Genomic DNA, 18,989 nt, shown 5'->3' on the forward strand with positions numbered 1-18,989 from the left:
TGAAATGAATCAATATTTTATTGAGTTGCAAAAAGGAAAAAAAACGTACATGCACTGATTAAAATCAAGCGAAAATAATTTGATAAGACAAGATCATTTAAAATGTTGTATACAGACGAGACAAAGATACAATTCCATCATATTGTATATAAGAATATTCTGTTCAGTTTGTTTTACAAACTACTAAGGTATGATTTTCCAATACTGTAGCAGCCAATACATAATGGAACACCTCCAGTGAGGGTAGAGGAATGTAATAAATAAATACTTAATTTTCTCAAACATAGCCACATCAATGACAGTCATTTAAAACAAGGAAACAAAGAATGATTTAACACCAGAGGAATTCACACAGTACCTTCATGATCTTTGTTGATATTTGTTTAGATTTTGGTAAACAAATTGCATGGTAAACATTGGTCAACTTCGGCACAGTGGGTCATGCCGCTATTTGAAGGAGGGTAAGTTTGGCACTTTTATGCTTATGTCTCCGATGTTGATGTTTCTGGGCATTTCGGGAAGGTTCATGTTCTTTACGGCAGATACAGCACGAGCAGGTGCACCTGCAATACCAGCCTACACACAAAAACACAGAGTTAAGAGTCATCAGAAACGCTTAGAAACATATTGCACATTACAACTTTCACACCACCAGACTTACTCACAATGGACAGGGACACACAACTCCACAGTACTAAATATAAAAGCACTATACGGGAGACAGTCACCAACAGACAAAATGCAAAGCATCAACTATTAACAGACGTGTGCAAATGTACATTCAAATGCCTAGCTTCTTATGCACATGCATTATTTAGTTCATTTATGAGTTACATCACAACCAGAGCCAATTATGAATCAACTGTGAGAACATAGTGCTACATTCACAGATCTTGAAATATTCAATAATATTGACTTTTAAAAAGACGGAGGCAGCATTGCTTTAAAAGTGAACCCACCAAATTCTTGAGGACTGATAAGGATAAAAATGCAAGGAGAGAATTGGGTAAAGAAGAAAAAAAATTGAATTTGATATGAGAAGGAAATGAAGCTATAGATCTGTATAGAATCATTATTGAATTCCGGAAAACAAATTTGAACATGACTATAGTGAAATATCTTATTTGTGTGTGTTAGGAAAGAGGTACGAACTAGAGCAATATCAGATGGCCCAAAGGAAATTATCACACTGCACTAAGATTTATTTTGCTACATATTTATATATACTGTATTTATGTGAAAAGTTATCAGATTAAAATGGTTCCCTGTGAACTATAACACCATTCTCACAATTCAGTATAGTTTCATAGTCCTTTTTCTGGCCATTCCTAAAGTACAATAAACAGACTGTTTCAATGAAAGTGGATTTAAAAACGTGGGAACTTTTTCAAGGATACATTTTCCACATTTTGTTACATTACAGCCTTGTTCTAAAATGCATTAAATATATTTTTCCTCAATCTATCTATACACAACACCCATAATGACAAAACAAAAACAGGTTAAGACATTTTTGCTAATTTTTGTTTTTTTACAGAAATACCTTATTTACATAAGTATTCAGACCCTTTGCTATGAGACTAGAAATTGAGCTCAGGTGCATCCTGTTTCCATTGATCATCCTTGAGATGTTTCTACAACTTGGGAGTCCACCTGTGGTAATGAATTCAATTGATTGGACATGATTTGGAAAGGCACACACACCAGTCTATATTATTGCTGTGGCGGTCACAATTTTATCAGCTGGTGATTGTCAAGCAAATAACTTCTGTTCTCACAGTAATTGACCTTTAACACAAACACAGTTAGCATCTCCTGGCTTCCACACAGCGATACAAGCCACTGATGCAGAACATATACCTTAAAAAGTTTAAATCAATCCATGTAATATAGCCTACACCTTAACAATAAATCCATTATTTTAGACGGTCTAAAGAAACATGATATGAAGAAAATGTAGTCCATTTCAGAAGAACAGTACTCCAAACTCTGATTTGTCCTTATGTTAGGTCCTGATCTGGCTATGCCATATGGCTGTGGGATACACTAGTTCATTTAGCAGACAAGGTTTGCTTAGAATCCCGTGGCATTATTTTATATTATGAAGAATACAATTGAACAAAGCTGAATAAAATAGAAAGGATATTTTCTCCAAACGATGAGTTCGCACATGCGGCTATTCTGTGTTGAGCGGTTAAAAAAAAGAAATAGGTACCCCTATATGCTAAATTTCAAATTAGGTAACTTTAGTTCTACAAGCATTGGGGTATATGTTTTGATTTTTAATACATTGTAAGGCTGCTTGAAAGGCATGACCTCTGCTTTGTTTTTGGTGCAGGCTGTACACACTTCAGTCTCTCATTCACAATTTGACAAGTATTTTATAATGCCTCAAATTTCCCGGTGGCATCCCGTGTGTGGCCGAAACGCCCCTAAAAAAATCCGTGCCTTTTGCAGGCTAGCGGCCATTGTGCCCTTGGGCAATATATAATAATTATAATTCCCTTCTCCCTGAGTGCTCCAAATCTGGGAAAGGGTACCAAAACATTTCTGCAGCATTAAAGTTCCAAGAACAAAGTGGCCTCCATCATTCTTAAATGGAAGTTTGTAACCACCAAGACTCTTACTAGACCTGGCCACCCAGCCAAACTGAGCAATCGGGGTAGAAGGGCCCTGACCAGGGAGGTGAACAAGAACCAGATGGTCGCTCCAGAGTTCCTCTGTGGATATGGGAGAACTTTCCAGAAGGACAACCATCTCTGCAGCACTCCACAAATCAGGGCTTTATGTTAGAGTGGCCAGACGGAACCCACTCCTCCGTAAAGGCACATGACAGCCCGCTTGGCGTTTTCAAAAAGGCAACTAAAGGACTCTCAGACCATGAGAAACCAGATCCTCTGGTCTGATGAAACCAAGATTGAACTTCTTGGCCTGAATGGCAAACGTCACGCCTGGAGGAAACCTGGCAAAATCCCTATGGTGAAGCATTGGGGTGGCAGCATCAAGCTGTGGGGATGTCTTTCAGCGGCGGGGACTGAGAGACTAGTCAGGATCGAGGGAAAGATGGACAGAGCAAAGTACAGAGAGATTGTTGATGAAAACCCGCTCCAGAGCACTCTGGACCTCAGACTGGGGCGAAGGGACAAGTCTCTGAATGTCCTTGTGTGGCCCAGCCAGAGCCTGGACTTGAACCCGATCTAACGTCTATGGAGAGACCTGAAAATAGCTGTGCATCGACGCTCCCCATCCAACTTGACAGAGCATGAGTAGATCTTCAGAGAAGAATGGGAGAAACCCCCCAAATACAGGTGTGCCAAGACGACAAGGCTGTAATCACTGCCAAAAGTGCTTTAACAAACTAGAGTCTGAACACTTAACTGAAATAGTAAATGTACTTATTTTAAAAAAATTGTAATAAATTTGCTGAATTTTATAAACACCTGTTTTTGCTTTGTAATTATGCAGTATTGTGTGTAGATTGAGGATTTGTTTTTAAAGTATGTTTTAGAAAAAGGCTGCAATGTAGCAAAAAGTGAAAAAGTGGTTTGAATACTTTCCGAATGCACTGCACTGTAATATATTCGAATTGTAACTACTCAGTGGAAACACTCTGAGATAAGGACTTACTAGTTGTATCGGGACTGACAAGGTTAACAGGACTTACTTGTTGGTAATGGGGGGTGACAAGGTTCAGTGTTTGTAAAATATGACAATGTTCAATCTAATGTTTGATTATTAAAATGTACAGAAAGGTGTATAGCGACAGCTATTCAATGTGAGAATTATTTCCATAGTATTACCTAATGACATCATTCATGTGGGGAATTGATGTAATACTGCATCACAGGACCATCTCAATTTAACCAGCATGGCTACCACAGCATTCTGCAGTGATACACCATCCCATCTGGTTTGCGCTTAGTGGGATTATCATTTGTTTTTCAACAGGACAATGACCCAACACACCTCCAGGTTGTGTAAGGGCTATTTGACCAAGAAGGAGAGTGATGAGTGCTGCATCAGATGACCTGGCCTCCACAATCCACAATTGAGAGAATGCCAAGAGAGTGCAAAGCTGTCATCAAGGCGAAGGGTAGCCACTTAAGAAACTCAAATATATTTGGATTTATTGAACACTTTTTTGGTTACTACATGATTCCGTGTGTCATTTCATAGTTTTGATTTTATTCACTATTATTCTGCTATGTAGAAAATAGTAGAAATAAAGAAAAACCCTTGAATGAGTAGGTGTTCTAAAACTTTTGACCGGTAGTGTACATTTCCACACTGAGGTTAGAATAATACTGTGAAATGGTGAAAATTAATGATACTGCCCTTTTAGTGTAATTGCGGTTTGGTAAATTAGTTGATAGACCAATAAGAAAAAGGCCAAACCTCCGCCAATAAGTTATTTTTCAGGTTTTCCCCTCCCCACAAAATTCTTGATAAATTGCCCTTTACTAAGAACCCATTTATTTTTGACCATTTTAATATATATGAAATATATATTTTTAAATCACAGTAAGGTACTTATGTTACCCAGAAATGGTTTAATATTAGAGATAAAAACAGCTGCATTGGGCCTTTAATTAAAAACATCGCAATGAAATACATGGAAGTTTCAAATGTTAATTGAAACATGTTAACCGAAATAGCCATTTGTGGTTTCAATGCTCCTTTTAAGTACCATTGATATATTTTAGGGTATGCTGTAAAAAGATTTAGATGTTAGTGATGTCATTTTGTTATTAAGTGGTCAGCCGAAGGAGAACTACGGATGATGTAAATAAATTTGGGAAGTTACAGTACTTGTTGGAAATTTAGCAGTACCTGTGTCTACCTGTCCTGCCTGGGAGACTGAAAGATAAATGTCTGTAAAGAGAGAAGAATGGAAAGAACTAGAAAGGGTCAGGGGAAAAGAGGAATGAGGAATGTTAAAGCAGATCAAAGAAATTACAGTTTATATAAATAGAACGTGATAAGACCTATCGTAGACCGCATTGATAGACTGCACTGAGAGAGGCCTCAACACCTCTGGCAACACTTCTGATGTTTCATATTGATGAGCATGTGAAAGTGAACCAAATACAGCCGATCATTCTTCACCAATTTGTATTGACTTTTATCCATTTTTTTTTCTCTTCTTTACACACTTCTAGGAATTTATTTTGTTTACGTCATTATTTATGGCTCTGAATTAGCGTTGAAGTTTGAATGATCGTGACTATAAAAACACTGCGGTCTAGGGTAGGTCCAAGAAGGAAAAGACGGAGCACATCTGATGTTTGTTGAGCAGTCAAAGACTTGGCGTACAATACCATAATGATTCCATTTAAAATCAACCACACAATACGGCCCAAAAGTTATTACCAAAGCATGGTTTGTTTCCATTGTTAGATACAGCCACATTGCTACAGTGAGGTAATATCTGTAAATGTTAGCCAATGGTGCAGCACCAATTTGATGGTGCAGCAAGTTAAACATCCGTAGGACTTTTGAGTCACACCATGTAACTTTACATTGTGCAGTAAGCAAACAAAACCTAAGATAACTCCTCAAAAAATAACTTTGATAAACATTTGTGGCTTTTCAATATTTGGCTTCATATCCATTTATTTAACTGGAATATTTTGTGTGTCAATTTCAAAATACACAGGGTCTTTTATTTAGATGGATCACAATACACCCAGTCATAATGGCATTGTTCTGGAATTGGTAAATGGCAACGACTTCTTAAAATTATCTATGGCTCTAACAAATCGGTTTTCATGAATGATGAAATTTAGAAATTGTATTCAAAGAGATCTGAGAAAAAAATAAATGTCTAGGCCTTAATATCTAGACTTGAACATCGAATGTCGTTAATTCAACATCGCTCTCTGACCACAACGAACCATTCAACAGCCATAGAAACACTACCACCATCTCCCCGTTTAAGCAAATACGTCAACACGAGATATCCAGCCTGTAGAGTGGTATGAGCAATGCATCTCATGAGTGTGTGATTGTTGAGGATCAAGATTCCGCAGATGCGTTGGACAATGTGTAAATTTAGATTCCAGAGAAGAGACCATCGGTGTCTGTGATGATGATTATAACTTAGGGGAAGGAAGGAAGATAAATGTAATTCTGTGTGGTTCAGCAGTGCAGTAGCGGAGGGCCAAGAGAGCACAAAACACTCAAGAGTCAAGAGCATCACAAGGGCACTGGAGGGGCATGCAGGTTCCAGCATACGCACATGCCTACACATACCTGGAGTATGAGAAGTCAGAACGAATTACTGCCACTCTTACCTCCGATTTCTCCATTTTGTTTTGGGCGTCCACCTGTGTGATGATCTCATTCATGTTGGTCTCTAGCACCATTCCTCCCATCACCATCTCTGCCAGTATATTGTGTACCTACAGGTTCAATCCAAAATGTTCTATTTATAGGCTCTTCTCAGACTGAGATAACATCCTATTTCTTTCACCCCTTTAGAGATGTTTTATGTAACCTGCTGTAGAGAAAAGGTTTACACAAACTCGGTCCTCTGTACACATGAATATCAATGGCATCTCTTGTGTGTGAAATGCTGCAACCTGTGCAGAAAGTACTGTAATATCCTGCTTCGCTGCCACAGACTTGGCTAGACAATCACAATAGATTTTCTTGTGACAAGTGCCATCAGGGCCGAAAGCATTGTCACAGGGATATCATTAAGATGACGCTGATGGACACAGCAGCCCTGTTTCTACATGGATTTTGCTGCATACAAGCATTTCGCTGGATCCGCTATAACATCTGCTAAACTGTGTACGCGACCAACTTTGATTTGACGGGAGATGAATTCAGACAGCCTTAGAGTAAACAAATGACACTATAACACAGTGAGTTTCTATGGGAAGACAGACATTCATTGTGAGCATTTAATGCTGCTGTTTGGGGCAAGGTTGACTTACATCCTTGGTATAGTGAATATAAAAAGGAAGGATGAAATAATAGGATATAGTTGATAAAATAATTCTCTACCTTGTCCACGTGGAAAATTAAGTCAAGTTCACAAACATTCTCAAAGCATTTGTCCAGAGTTTCCACAAACACCTGTGGAGAGACGATCACATTCACTGAACAGTGTAATTGTTTCCAGTGGACGGTAGACTATCTACAATTGTGGTGCCAAATGGTCGTAGTTGAACAATATATTTTTTTTTCAAATACAATTCCCCTAAGACATTGGAAACATTACCTGGATAAGGTCAAGGATGCCAAGCTCACTCTCCGAGGAATCGACGCAGAATACGAAGTAGAGCGTAGCATAGTGTCTGTAGATGAGCTTGTTCTCTGACCCACCGATCAACCTAACGAAACAAAAACAAAATGAAGGGACAATCAAAACTCTGAACAGGGGTGTACTCATTAGTGCAAACCGTAACAAAACCGGCGCAATGAAAACTTGTTTCTTATTGGGAAAATTCAGGTAGGTCCTGTCCAACCCGTTTGCATGAGTTTGGAGTCTAGTAAATAAACCCCAGTTGGTGTGCGGTTTCCTGGGATCTGTGAAGACTGGCATGCATGTGGAAGTGAGCCACGGTTGGTTAACAGAGATCAATGCAACAACAAGCCATCTGCCCTGTGTGCTTGCACTACAAAGTAACACATCAAGCAGCGCTGTCTCCTAGTACTTCACCTCTACACCGGAACAGTCCACACGACAAGGGGCAAACACTCACACGGCACCAATCAATGCATGGGATAGTCCAGTGTCATGTTAATTACTCAACACACACATTCCATGATATGAAACACAGCCAAACATGCTGGTATGATGAACAAGTAAAAGGGTCACGTGTCCAGCGCAAGTTGAGTCCAGGCCAAGTACAGAGGCCTTGAACAATCTTTGTAAGGCCTGGTAAAAACATGTTGACCTGGATCTGCTTGAGCGACATTATACTTGCTGATGAGCATAAACAGTAGCAACAATCATATACCAGGGATCCCAGGCGTTTATTTTACTAGGAACCAAAAAGAAAAAAAGCACAGGCCAAAACAGAGACTAACCTGAACTTGTCCAATAAGAAAGGCTCATTCTCGATGCAAAACATTTTGCACCAATGATCACACCCCAATTGTATTATTCTGTTATGTGAGAGGAGGTTCCATAATGCAATAGCCTGCTTCATGAATAATTAAATCATATTTAACTATTCATGATAATCCAATTTCTCTCCCCCACAGCTGGCCACCATCTGATACCACTCTCCCTCTACCCCTTAGCTCTCCCATGCAGTGCAATGTGTCATGGGGATGTTGCATCATGAAAAGCTGATTCAACTCGTGGAGCGTTTTGTTGAGCAGCCCACATCGTAAGATCAAATCGTTGGTTTGTATCAGTTGTACGTATGTACATGACATTGAAAGGTTATGCATTTCATTGTTACATGAGCAGGAAATGTTAAGGCAAAGCCCAACATGTGTGGGTTATTGTTTTCAGTAATTGTGGACAGTTTATGACATCTTAAAGAAATCTCTTACATTCCACCTTCTAGGAAATTGCAGACGTTCTCATCCCTTTTGGATACCAGATGAAATGTTTCTCTGATGATTTGTTGTTCTGTGTCTTCACTCTGTGGAACGCAAAGAACAAACAGTCAGTGTAGTGTGGATGAGCCGTACATCCAAATGGTCACATAACCATGCATTTTTGGAGGAATTGAAAGCAGTAACTTCCCTCAATGTACTACCCTCAATGAGCTTTACTGACTAGGACCAAGATTTTTTTTTAATTCAAAATAGTTTGAATATACACTGCATGACCAACAGTATGAGGACACCTGCTCATCAAACATCTCATTCCAAAAGTCATGGGCAATAATATGGAGTTGGTCCTTTGCTACTATAACAGCCTCCCCTCTTCTGGGAAGGCATTTCACTAGATGCTGGAACATTGCTGCAGGGACTTGCTTCCATTCAGCAGCAAGATCATTAGTGAGGTTGGGCACTAACGCTGGGCGATTAGGCTTGGCTCGCAGTCAGCATTCCAATTCATCCCATAGGTGTTTGGTCAGGTGGAGGTCAGGGCTCTGTGAAGGCCAGTCAAGTTCTTCCACACAGATCTCGACAAACCATTTCTGGATGGACCTCGCTTTGTGTATAGGGGCATTGTCATGTTGAAACAGGAAAGGGCCTTCCCCAAACTGTTGCCACAAAAGGTGGAAGCACAGAATTGTATGCTACAGCGTTAAGACTTCCCTTCACTGGAACTAAGGGGCCTCGCCCAAACCATGAAAAACAGCCCCAGACCATTATTCCTCCTCCACCAAACTTCAGTTGGCATTATGCAGTCGGGCAGGTAGCGTTCTCCTGGCATCAGCCAAACACAAATTCATAAGTCGGACAGCCAGATAGTGAACCATGATACATCACTCCAGAGAATGCATTTCCACTGGTCCAGAGTCCAAAGGCGGAGAGCTTTACACCACTCCAGCCGACACTTGGCATTGCGCACAGTGATTTAGGCTTGTGTGTGGCTGCTTGGCCATGGAAACCCATTTCATGAAGCTCCTGACGAACAGTTATTGTGCTGACGTTGCTTCCAGATGCAGTTTGGAACTAGATAGTGAGCGTTGCAATCGAGGACAGATGATTGCTACGTGCTTTAGCACTCGGCAGTCCCGTTCTGTGAGCTTGTGGCCTACCACTTCGTGGCTGAGCCATTGTTGCTCCTAGACATTTCCACTTCACAATAACAGCACTTACAGTTGACCAGGGCAGCTCTGATCTCTTTAGTAAGGCCATGCTACTTCCAATGTTTGTCTGTGGAGATTGCATGGCTGTTTGCTCGACTTTATACACCTTTCAGCAACTGGTGTTGCTGAAATAGCCGAATCCACTCATTTGAAGGGGTGTCCACATACACATGTATATATTTCCCTTTGACTTCGCTAGCTTGCTACTCAAAACACCCAGATCAAGCAAAGAGAGAAACTATCCAACACTGGAACTCTTCCAAGTCAAGGTAATCTTTTGGTTTTATTAAATGCATTGCCACCGGGGGGGGGCTTATCTTCCACACACAATACCGCATAATGACAAAGCAAAACTTTTTTGGGCAAATGTAATTTACAAATATAAAAAACAGAAATAAACAATTTGTATGAACATAAGATTCAACAACAGACAAACTGAACAAGTTTCACAGACATGTGACTAACAGAAATTGAATAATGTGTCCATGAACAAAGGGGGGGGTTCAAAATCAAAAGTAACAGTCAATGCAGCTGGTGGCCACACCAGACACTAAGTACTGCAGTGCATCTCCTCCTCATGGACTGCACCAGATTTACCAGTTATTGCTGTGAGATGTTACCCCACTCTTCCACCAAGGCACCTGCAAGTTCCCAGACATTTCTGGGGGGGGAAATGGCCCTAGCCCTCACCATCTAATCCAACAGGTCCCAGACGTGAGATCCGGGCTCCTCGCTGGCCATGGCAGAACACTGACATTCCGGTCCTGCAGGAAATCATGCACAGAACGAGCAGTATGGCTGGTGGCATTGTCATGCTGGAGGGTCATGTCAGGATGAGCCTGCAGGAAAGGTACCACGACGGAGGAAGTCTTCACCGTAACGCACAGAGATTGCCTGCAGAGATTGCCTGCAATGACAACAAGCTCAGTCCGATGATGCTGTGACACACCGACCCTCCACCTCCAAATCGATCCCGCTCCAGAGTACAGGCCTCGGTGTAACGCTTATTCCTTCGACGATAAACGTGAATCTGACTATCACCCCTGGTGAGACAAATTCGTGACTCGTCAGTGAAGAGCACTTTTTGCCAGTCCTGTGTGGTCCAGCAACGATGGGCGACGTTGTTGCCCATGGTGTCTGGTGAGGACCTGCCTTACAACAGGCCTACAAGCCATCAGTCGGTACTAACGCTACAGATACTAGACAGGTCACTCAAAGGTATGGTGATATGGGAGCCACTTGATAACAGAACTAGTACATTGGACGTAGATTGTTCTGAACGAGGTGTGGTTTTATTACAGACAGGAGTGTGGAAGGAACATAATAATACTGAGAGTTTAAAGAACAAAACTAGATTGTCTCTGTTACCACAGATGGAAGTCATGTGCCAGGGTTCTAGATCAGCTGAAGCTCAGTCGATAACTTTCAGACTAATGTTACCATAACTCAAAACATTTCAGGAGGTTGATAGCATTGCTGACGATGGAGTAGCAAAGGATAGTGGGGGGGGTGGCTCTCTCATAAAATGAGGTTTTATTCACCAGTAATGCCCTTTAGTACAGCAACTAGGCGACTGAAGTGTCAGGGAAAGTTTTAGACGCCAGTAGACCACGAACCTGGGGAAAGATAGTTTGTTGGGGGTAATTATACTCTGTACAACAACCTAAGGGGGGAATATGGGAACCAAACTACTACTGTTAAGTGTAAGGGGGAAGAAGATGCATATGAGCAGAAGAAGGCATACTTATAGACTCATTTAGGGGCAGAACTAGTGACAAAGACCAACACCAATCAGTGTAGGTGGAGGGGTCAAGGGTCAGGCCTACAGTGTTAGTTGCAAATTCTGGCGGGACCAATATCAGTGCATTCTATGGAGTCCCCAAAACCAAGGCATTAATGGAGAGCAGAATTGGGAGAGCAGAATTTAATATGACTGGGGCGGAAGTTTGTGTGTCAAGTAAATTAAGGAAGTGGGTACTAGAGTCTCTGGGGAACGATAACTCCTCTATGTATATTGTTACAGGAAATAGCTCGTAGGAAAGGGAGGACAGCTAGTTGTGTACAATATAGGGACTATTATGAAGATGAATTGAACGTTACCCAGATCATGGTGAAAGTAGCAGAGACAGTGTTGTCATTTCATACACTGTTGTCAACTTTTAGTAATGAGTGTCACAAAAGGCATAACACTTGAAAGCATAGCCACATATCCCTGTATACAGGAGGCCACGGTTTGCTGTAATAATAGCGTCACATCTCCTGCAGAGTGTGATTAAGAAACATGTGACTCAGTTTTCGGCTGGATACTGTCCGGCTGGATACTCTTCCAACGCCACTAATTTCTCCCCCATTTCTGACAGATAAATACTTTACATAACTCCCAGAAGATTGGGACCGAGTGACAGTAAACGCAAAGTGTCAGAAGGTGGCTGCTTATCGACCGCTGGGACCCAAAGTCTACACCGTAACAAGGGTGTTCACAAACGGGTAGAGTGTAAATTGGCCTTGGGATGAGTACCTAACTTGAGCACAGGAAAGTACTATCCACAGGTACCAACTGTAGCAGAACACATGAGGTCATTGGAGATGTTGGTGGCTAAGGACCAGGGAATGAACTGGGAGACAGGTAGGGAGTATCTGAAAGGTTCAGTCCTAAGTGAAGTGAAGATAATCAAAGACACGGTGGAAGTTACAAGATTATGTTATACTGCTATTATTGCATCAAATGCAACAGAAAGAGGGGTTGTTAGATCGCTCATCTGTGTGTGTGTTCTGAGGATGGGCTTCTGGGAGATAACACTAACAGGAGATTTACAATGTCTTTTGGGTGATAAAATCTAAAAGAGACCCCCATTCCAGTGCTTGAGTTAATGTTTCTGTTCTATATGGTACCAGGGAGAGAGAGAACTGTTTTTACAGCAGATACTGTCTGCTGTGAATTATAAATATCTTTCATACATATCTTAACCTTGTGACCCATTCTATACATCTGTTCATCATGTAGGTTGAAAGGGGTGTAATTTTAGCTATAAAAAGGACTGTTGTACTTTTGTCTCTGTGATTCGTCGACCAGCCATCATTATTGTAGGGCACTCAATCAATTCACTTTATATGTGTGCGTTGTATTGACCTGCTCCCTTATTAAGTGATTAGACTTAGTTTAAGTAGAACTCTGAGTTGTGTGATAAGTTTGTCTCTCCTCATTTGATAGTAAAGAAATTAACCACCACAAAGAGCCAGACAGATTCCAGGCAATCGCTATTCTACACTACACAGTGTTGAGTTACCTCAAGATGAGGTCAAATTGATAAGGCTACCGCAAGTATATATCAGGTGGCTATGGAGGAAGATGGGGAGCAAAGTGAGAATGACATGGCTTGGGAACACCTCTTCGATCCTATAGTCTGACTGGGAAGACTGGGAGAAAGCACGAGGAGGCTTTTTAGGGCTTTCATTTTTGCCAACCTCAGCAGAAAAGTATCCTGAAGGCATAGGCTAAGAGGGAGTGGGAATTGTCATGTTATCAAATTTTGAGTTGTCATGCATATATAATTCTGCCTATCTTAACACGTTATTAATGCTGTTGTTTTAAGTGCCTTTTTGTTGCTTTCCAAGTCTTGTGCTATCACTCTCTTGGGAACCAGAAGGAGAAAGTGGAGACACTAAAAGCAGCTCCAGCTGAAGTGTAGGAAGCCAACAGCTTCAGCTGGAATGGCATTCTGTTGTGATGGAATGGAAATAGAGTGTGCAGGTAGAACAGAGGCCATAAGCCTAACAGTGAATGTTAAATCATGTTTATTATTATTATTGTTTGTTCATTCATAAGTAAATTTCAAGTGTATGTTGAACAGTATCGAGTTAAAATGTTCAACTGGGGGGACTGTTGGATTCAGGGTTAAACTTGGAACATTGCTAGCCAAGAGACTGGTTTTTACATCAGAATTGAATGGTTATCTGTAGGAGCCACGTGGCTTTGGAATGTGTTGGGTGGACGGGAGGAAGTCACAGGATTGCTATAGGGGATACGGATGGACATCTGTGGATTAGGTAAATGAAGGGTTGAGGTCAGGTCAGATCCCCTTAAGGGAGAAATTATGGTTTATTACCCCATTACTTCCTCTTCCGTATAGTTATTTACTCTGAGATTTAGAACCACACACAAAAACACACCCTTCAAATTAGTGGACTCTATTTCAGCCACACCCATGGCTGACAGGTGTACAAAATTGAGCACACCGCCATGCATTCTCCATAGACAAACATTGGCAATAGAATGGCCCGTACTGAAGAGCAGTGTCTTTCAACATGACACAGTCATAGGATGCCACCTTTCCAACAAGTCAGTTCATCAAAATTCTGCCCTGCTAGAGCTGCCCCAGTTAACTGCAAGTGCTATTATTGTGAAGTGGAAACGTTGAGGCTCAACCACTAAGTGGTGGGCCACACAAGCTCATAGAACGGGACGGGACCGCCGAGAGCTTAAGCGTGTAAGAATCATCTGTCCTCGGTTGCAACACCCACAACAGAGTTCCAAACGGCCTCTTGGAAGTAATATCAGCACAGGAGCTTCATGAAATGGGTTTCCATGGCCAAGCAGCCACACACAAACCTAAGATCACCGTAAACAATGCCAAGAGTTGGCTGGAGTGGTGTAAAGCTTGCCGCCATTGGACTCTGGAGCAGTGGAAACGCGTTCTCTGTGGAGTGATGACTCACGCTTCACTATCTGGCTGTCCGACGGATGAATTTGGCGGATGCCAGGAGAACACTTCCTGCCCGAACGCACAGTGCCAACTGTAAAGATTGTTGGCGGTGGAATAATGGTCTGGGGTTGTTTTTCATGGTTCGAGCTAGGCCCCTTAGTTCCAGTGAAAGGAAATCTTAACAGTACAGCAAACAATGACATTCTAGACAATTCAGTGATTCCAACTTTGTGGCAACAGTTTGGGGAAAGCCCTGTTTCAGCATGACAATGCTCCTGTGCACAAAGCGAGGTCCATACAGACATTGTCAAGATCAGTGTGGAAGAACTTGACTGGCCTGCACAGAGCCCTGACTGCGATCCAGGCCTAATCTCCCAACATCAGTGCCCAACCTCACTAATACTTGTGGCTGAATGGAAGCAAGGCCCTGCAGCAATGTTCCAACAACTATTTATTTTATTTATCTAACTAGGCAAGTCAGTTAAGAACAGATTCTTATTTACAATGACGGCCTCTGAAAAGGATGAGGGCTGGGATTAACAATGAAAATGTTTTATTAAATACAAATAGGACAAAACACACATCACGACAAAAGAAGCAGTAGAGACCTAAGACAACAGTATAGCATGGCAGCAACACATGACAACACAACACGGCAGCAGCACAAAACATGGTACAAACATTATTGGTCACAGACAACAGCACAAAGGGCAAGAAGGTAGAGACAACAATACATCACACACAGCAGCCACAACTGTCAGTAAGAGTGTCCATGATTGAGTCTTTGAATGAAGAGATGGAGATAAAACGGTCCAGTTTGAGTGTTTTTTTTGCAGCTCGTTCCAGTCGCTAGCTGCAACGAACTGAAAAGACGAGCGACCCAGGGATATGTGCACTTTGGGGACCTTTAATAACAGAATGTGACTGGCAGAACGGGTGTTGTATGTGGAGGATGAAGGATGCAGTAGATATCTCAGATAGGGGGTAGTGAGGCCTAAGAGGGTTTAATAAATAAGCATCAACCAGTGGGTCTTGCGTTAAAATTGCAAACTGCACATCACTAATGAAAACTAGTTCTCTCTCTTTGAATGAGAACACACACTGCATGTTCCCACTCCTAGGAGTAGTACTGTTGACCAATCACCGACGAAGGGGCGTAGACTTTGGCTACAGGAACTTCGACTTGCCTCAAGAAAAGGAATGTGCAAAAACAGCTTTTTGGTCTTTAAGGTTAGGCATAAGGTTAGGAGTGTGGTTAAGGTTAAAATAATATTGTAAGAAAATACATTTTTAGAAATAAGCAAGGTTTATGACTGTGGCAACTAGTGACGATCCGAATCCCTGCAGAAGACCAAAATGAACAAAAGTTAAAGATTTTTTTTTTTTTTTTAAGTTAAATCCATAATATATGCGTGAATTGTTTAGACTGGGAAGCATACGGTACGCTTGAGGACATAATGAACACATTAACAAGAAGTAATGTTCGAGACTGTTGGGAGACAGGTAAACCTGCCCTAGTTCAGTAGCTAGACTTGTAGCTATTCCTTCCACGTTACATGTTTAATTATTAGGAAGTACAATACTGCTCAGGTCTGATACTCTATATTCCAAGATCAATGACATAGCCACGCAAACAAAATAGTCAGGTCCCGGTTTTAGGCGAGTGTTTTAACGATGAGTCTTTCCTTCAACAACCAAAGATGTGCTTTGGGAAACGCATGAACACGCATAGATAAGGTTCAATAAGTGCGTTGTTGGAGCATGTGTCGATACTGATAGGATGAAAAGAAAGGCAGTGTTGCTCTTGAATCAGCTTTCTCCATTCAAATCTTACCTTAGTATTTATTGTATGGAGGAGACATGTTAAAGAAGGATTTGTAAGTCTTGAGACAATTCAGACATGGATTGTGTATGTGTGCCATTCAGAGGGTAAATGGGCAAGACAAAAGATTGAAGTGCCTTTGAACGGGGTATGGTAGTACAGTAGGTGCCCGGCGCAACGGTTTGTGCATTTCACACACACAAGTTTCCTGTGTGTATGACACAATCGTGTGAAAAATTGGAGTCAACATGGGCCAGCATCCCTGTGGAACACTTCACACCTAGGGATATCTAGTCAGTTGCACAACTGAAGACATTCAACCAAATTGTGTCTTCCGCATTTAACCCAACTCTGAATCAGAGAGGTGCGGGGGCAGGCTTAATCAATGTCATCGGCGCCCGGGGGGGGGGCAGTTGTTATTGGGGGTTAACTGCCTTGATAAAGAGCAGAATGGTAGATATTTCAATCTTGCCAGCTCAGGATTCAAACCAAAGTGTCTTAATTGGGCGTTGGGCCACCACGTGCCGCCAGAACAGCTTCAATGCGTGAACTCTATTGGAACTCTGGAACTCTATTGGACTGATGATACACCATTCTTCCATGATAAATTCCATAATTTGGTATTTTGTTGATGGTGGTGGAAAAAGCGGTCTCAGGCGTCGCTCCAGAATCTATCTCCCACAAGGGTTCAATTGGGTTGATATCTGGTGACACACACAAACAAACACCCTTTATACTTGAGGTCGACCGAGTCATCGGAATGGCCGATTAATTAGGGACAATTTCAAGTTTTCATAACAATCGGTAATCTGCATTTTCGGACACCGATTATGGCTGATTACATTGCACTCCACGAGGAGACTGCGTGGCAGGCTGACTAGCTAGCATTAAACTTATCTTACAAAAAACAATCAATCTTAACAATCACTAGTTAGCTACACATGGTTGATGATATTACTAGTTTATCTAGCTTGTCCTGCGATGCATATAATCAATGTTAATTTATCATTTAATTACATCCTACGTCGCCAAATGGGTGATTTAACTTCTTTGGGAAAGGGGGCAGTATTTTCACGTCTGGATGAAAAGCATGCCCAGAGTAAACGGCCTGCTACAAAGCCATACATGCTAGAATATGCATATTATTAATTTTCTAAAACTGTTTGAATGATGTCTGTGAGTACAACAGAACTCATACGGCAGGCAAAAACCTGAGAGAAAAAAAATCCAACCAGGAAGTGGGAAATCTGAGGTTGGTCGATTTTCAACTCAGCTCCTATTGAAGATACAGTGGGGTATTGGTAATGTTGCACTTCCTAAGGCTTCCACTAGATGTCAACAGTCTTTAGAACCGTGTCTGATGCTTCTACTGTGAAGTGGGGCCGAAGGAGAAGGGAATGAGTAAAGTCTGCCATGAGCTGACCATGCGAGTTCACATGAGGGAGCTCTGTTCCATCACACTACTGAAGACAATGGAATTCTCTGGTTGGAACGTTATTGAAGATATGTTAAAAACATCCTAAATATTGATTCAATGCATCGTTTGACATGTTTCTACTGTTACGGAACTTTGACATTTCATCTGTTAGTGAACGCGCTTCGTGACTTTGAATTTGTTTACCAAACGCGCTAACAAAAGTAACTATTTGGACATAAATGAACATTACCGAACAAAAACATTTCTTGTGGAAGTGGGAGTCCTGGGAGTGCATTCTGACAAAGATCAGCAAAGGTAAGTCAAGATTTATAATGCTATTTATGACTTTTGTTGACTGCATCATATGGTGGCTATATTTGTGTCTTGATTGGGCTCTGAGCGCTGACTCAGATTATTGCATGGTTTGCTTTTTCCGTAAAGTTTTTTTGAAATCAGACACAGCGGTTGCATTAAGAAGTGCATCTAAAATTCCATGCATAACAGTTGTATATTTTAGCAATATTTACTATGAGTATTCCTGTAAATTGACGTGGTTCTCTGCCAAATCAAAGGATGTTTTGGAACTTCTGAACGTAAGGCACCAATGTGAACTCAGATTTATTATTTATTTAATACTTTTGATGTCTTCTTTATTATTCTACAATGTACAAAATAGTAAACATCAAGAAAAACCTTGAATGAGTAGGTGTGTCCAAACTTTTGACTGGTACTGTAAACAGAACAAAAATAGGTCAAAGTGTTGGTCCCATGTTTCATGAGGTGAAATAAAATACCCCAGAAATGTTTCATACGCACAAAAACCTTATTTCTCTCAAATGTTTTGCACAAATTTCTGTACATCCCTTTTAGTGAGCATTTCTCCTTTGCCAGGATAAGTCATCCACCTGACAGGTGTGGCATATCAAGAAGCTGATTAAACAGCATGATCATTACACAGGTGCACCTTGTGCTGGGGACAATAAAAGGCCACAAATGTGCAGTTGTGTCACACAATGATGCCACAGATGGCTCAAGTTGAGGGAGCGTGCGATTGGCATGCTGATTACAGGAAAGTTCACCAGAGCTGTTGCCAGAGAATTGAATGTTAATTTCTCAACGATAAACTGCATCCAACATTGTTTTCGAAATTTGGCCAACCGGCCTCAACCGAAAACCATGTGTTAACACTGTCAGCCCAGGACCTCCACATCTGGCTTCTTTACCTGCAAGATTGTCTTAAACCAGACACCCAGACAGCTTATGAAATTGAGGGGTATTTGTCTGTAATAAAGCCCTTTTATGGAGAAAAACTCATTCTG

General features: G+C 41.3%; 2 protein-coding genes across 3 annotated transcripts in view; one reads left to right on the forward strand and one right to left on the reverse strand.

Moving 5' to 3' along the window:
• The window catches only part of LOC118357994 (AP-3 complex subunit sigma-1), a 20,072-nt gene continuing 1,083 nt past the window's right edge, over positions 1 to 18,989 (reverse strand). Inside the window, exons 2-7 of one of the 2 annotated variants that reach the window (XM_035735328.2) lie at positions 8,515 to 8,606; positions 7,229 to 7,340; positions 7,012 to 7,083; positions 6,294 to 6,401; positions 4,831 to 4,872; positions 1 to 576 (exon numbers count right to left, since the gene is read on the reverse strand). In XM_035735328.2, the coding sequence (XP_035591221.1) occupies positions 4,837 to 4,872; positions 6,294 to 6,401; positions 7,012 to 7,083; positions 7,229 to 7,340; positions 8,515 to 8,606 (420 nt within the window). In that variant the 3' untranslated portion in view covers positions 1 to 576; positions 4,831 to 4,836. The remainder of the gene's footprint in view (positions 577 to 4,830; positions 4,873 to 6,293; positions 6,402 to 7,011; positions 7,084 to 7,228; positions 7,341 to 8,514; positions 8,607 to 18,989) is intronic. The other variant, XM_035735327.2, reaches the window with a different exon arrangement.
• The window catches only part of LOC118357995 (cysteine dioxygenase type 1-like), a 22,243-nt gene continuing 20,980 nt past the window's right edge, over positions 17,727 to 18,989 (forward strand). Inside the window, exon 1 of the mRNA XM_052478485.1 lies at positions 17,727 to 17,985. The gene's annotated coding sequence lies outside the window, so the exon portion shown is untranslated. The remainder of the gene's footprint in view (positions 17,986 to 18,989) is intronic.

Source organism: Oncorhynchus keta, chromosome 25, assembly GCF_023373465.1.
Source record: "Oncorhynchus keta strain PuntledgeMale-10-30-2019 chromosome 25, Oket_V2, whole genome shotgun sequence".
Classification (NCBI taxonomy): Eukaryota; Metazoa; Chordata; class Actinopteri; order Salmoniformes; family Salmonidae; genus Oncorhynchus; species Oncorhynchus keta.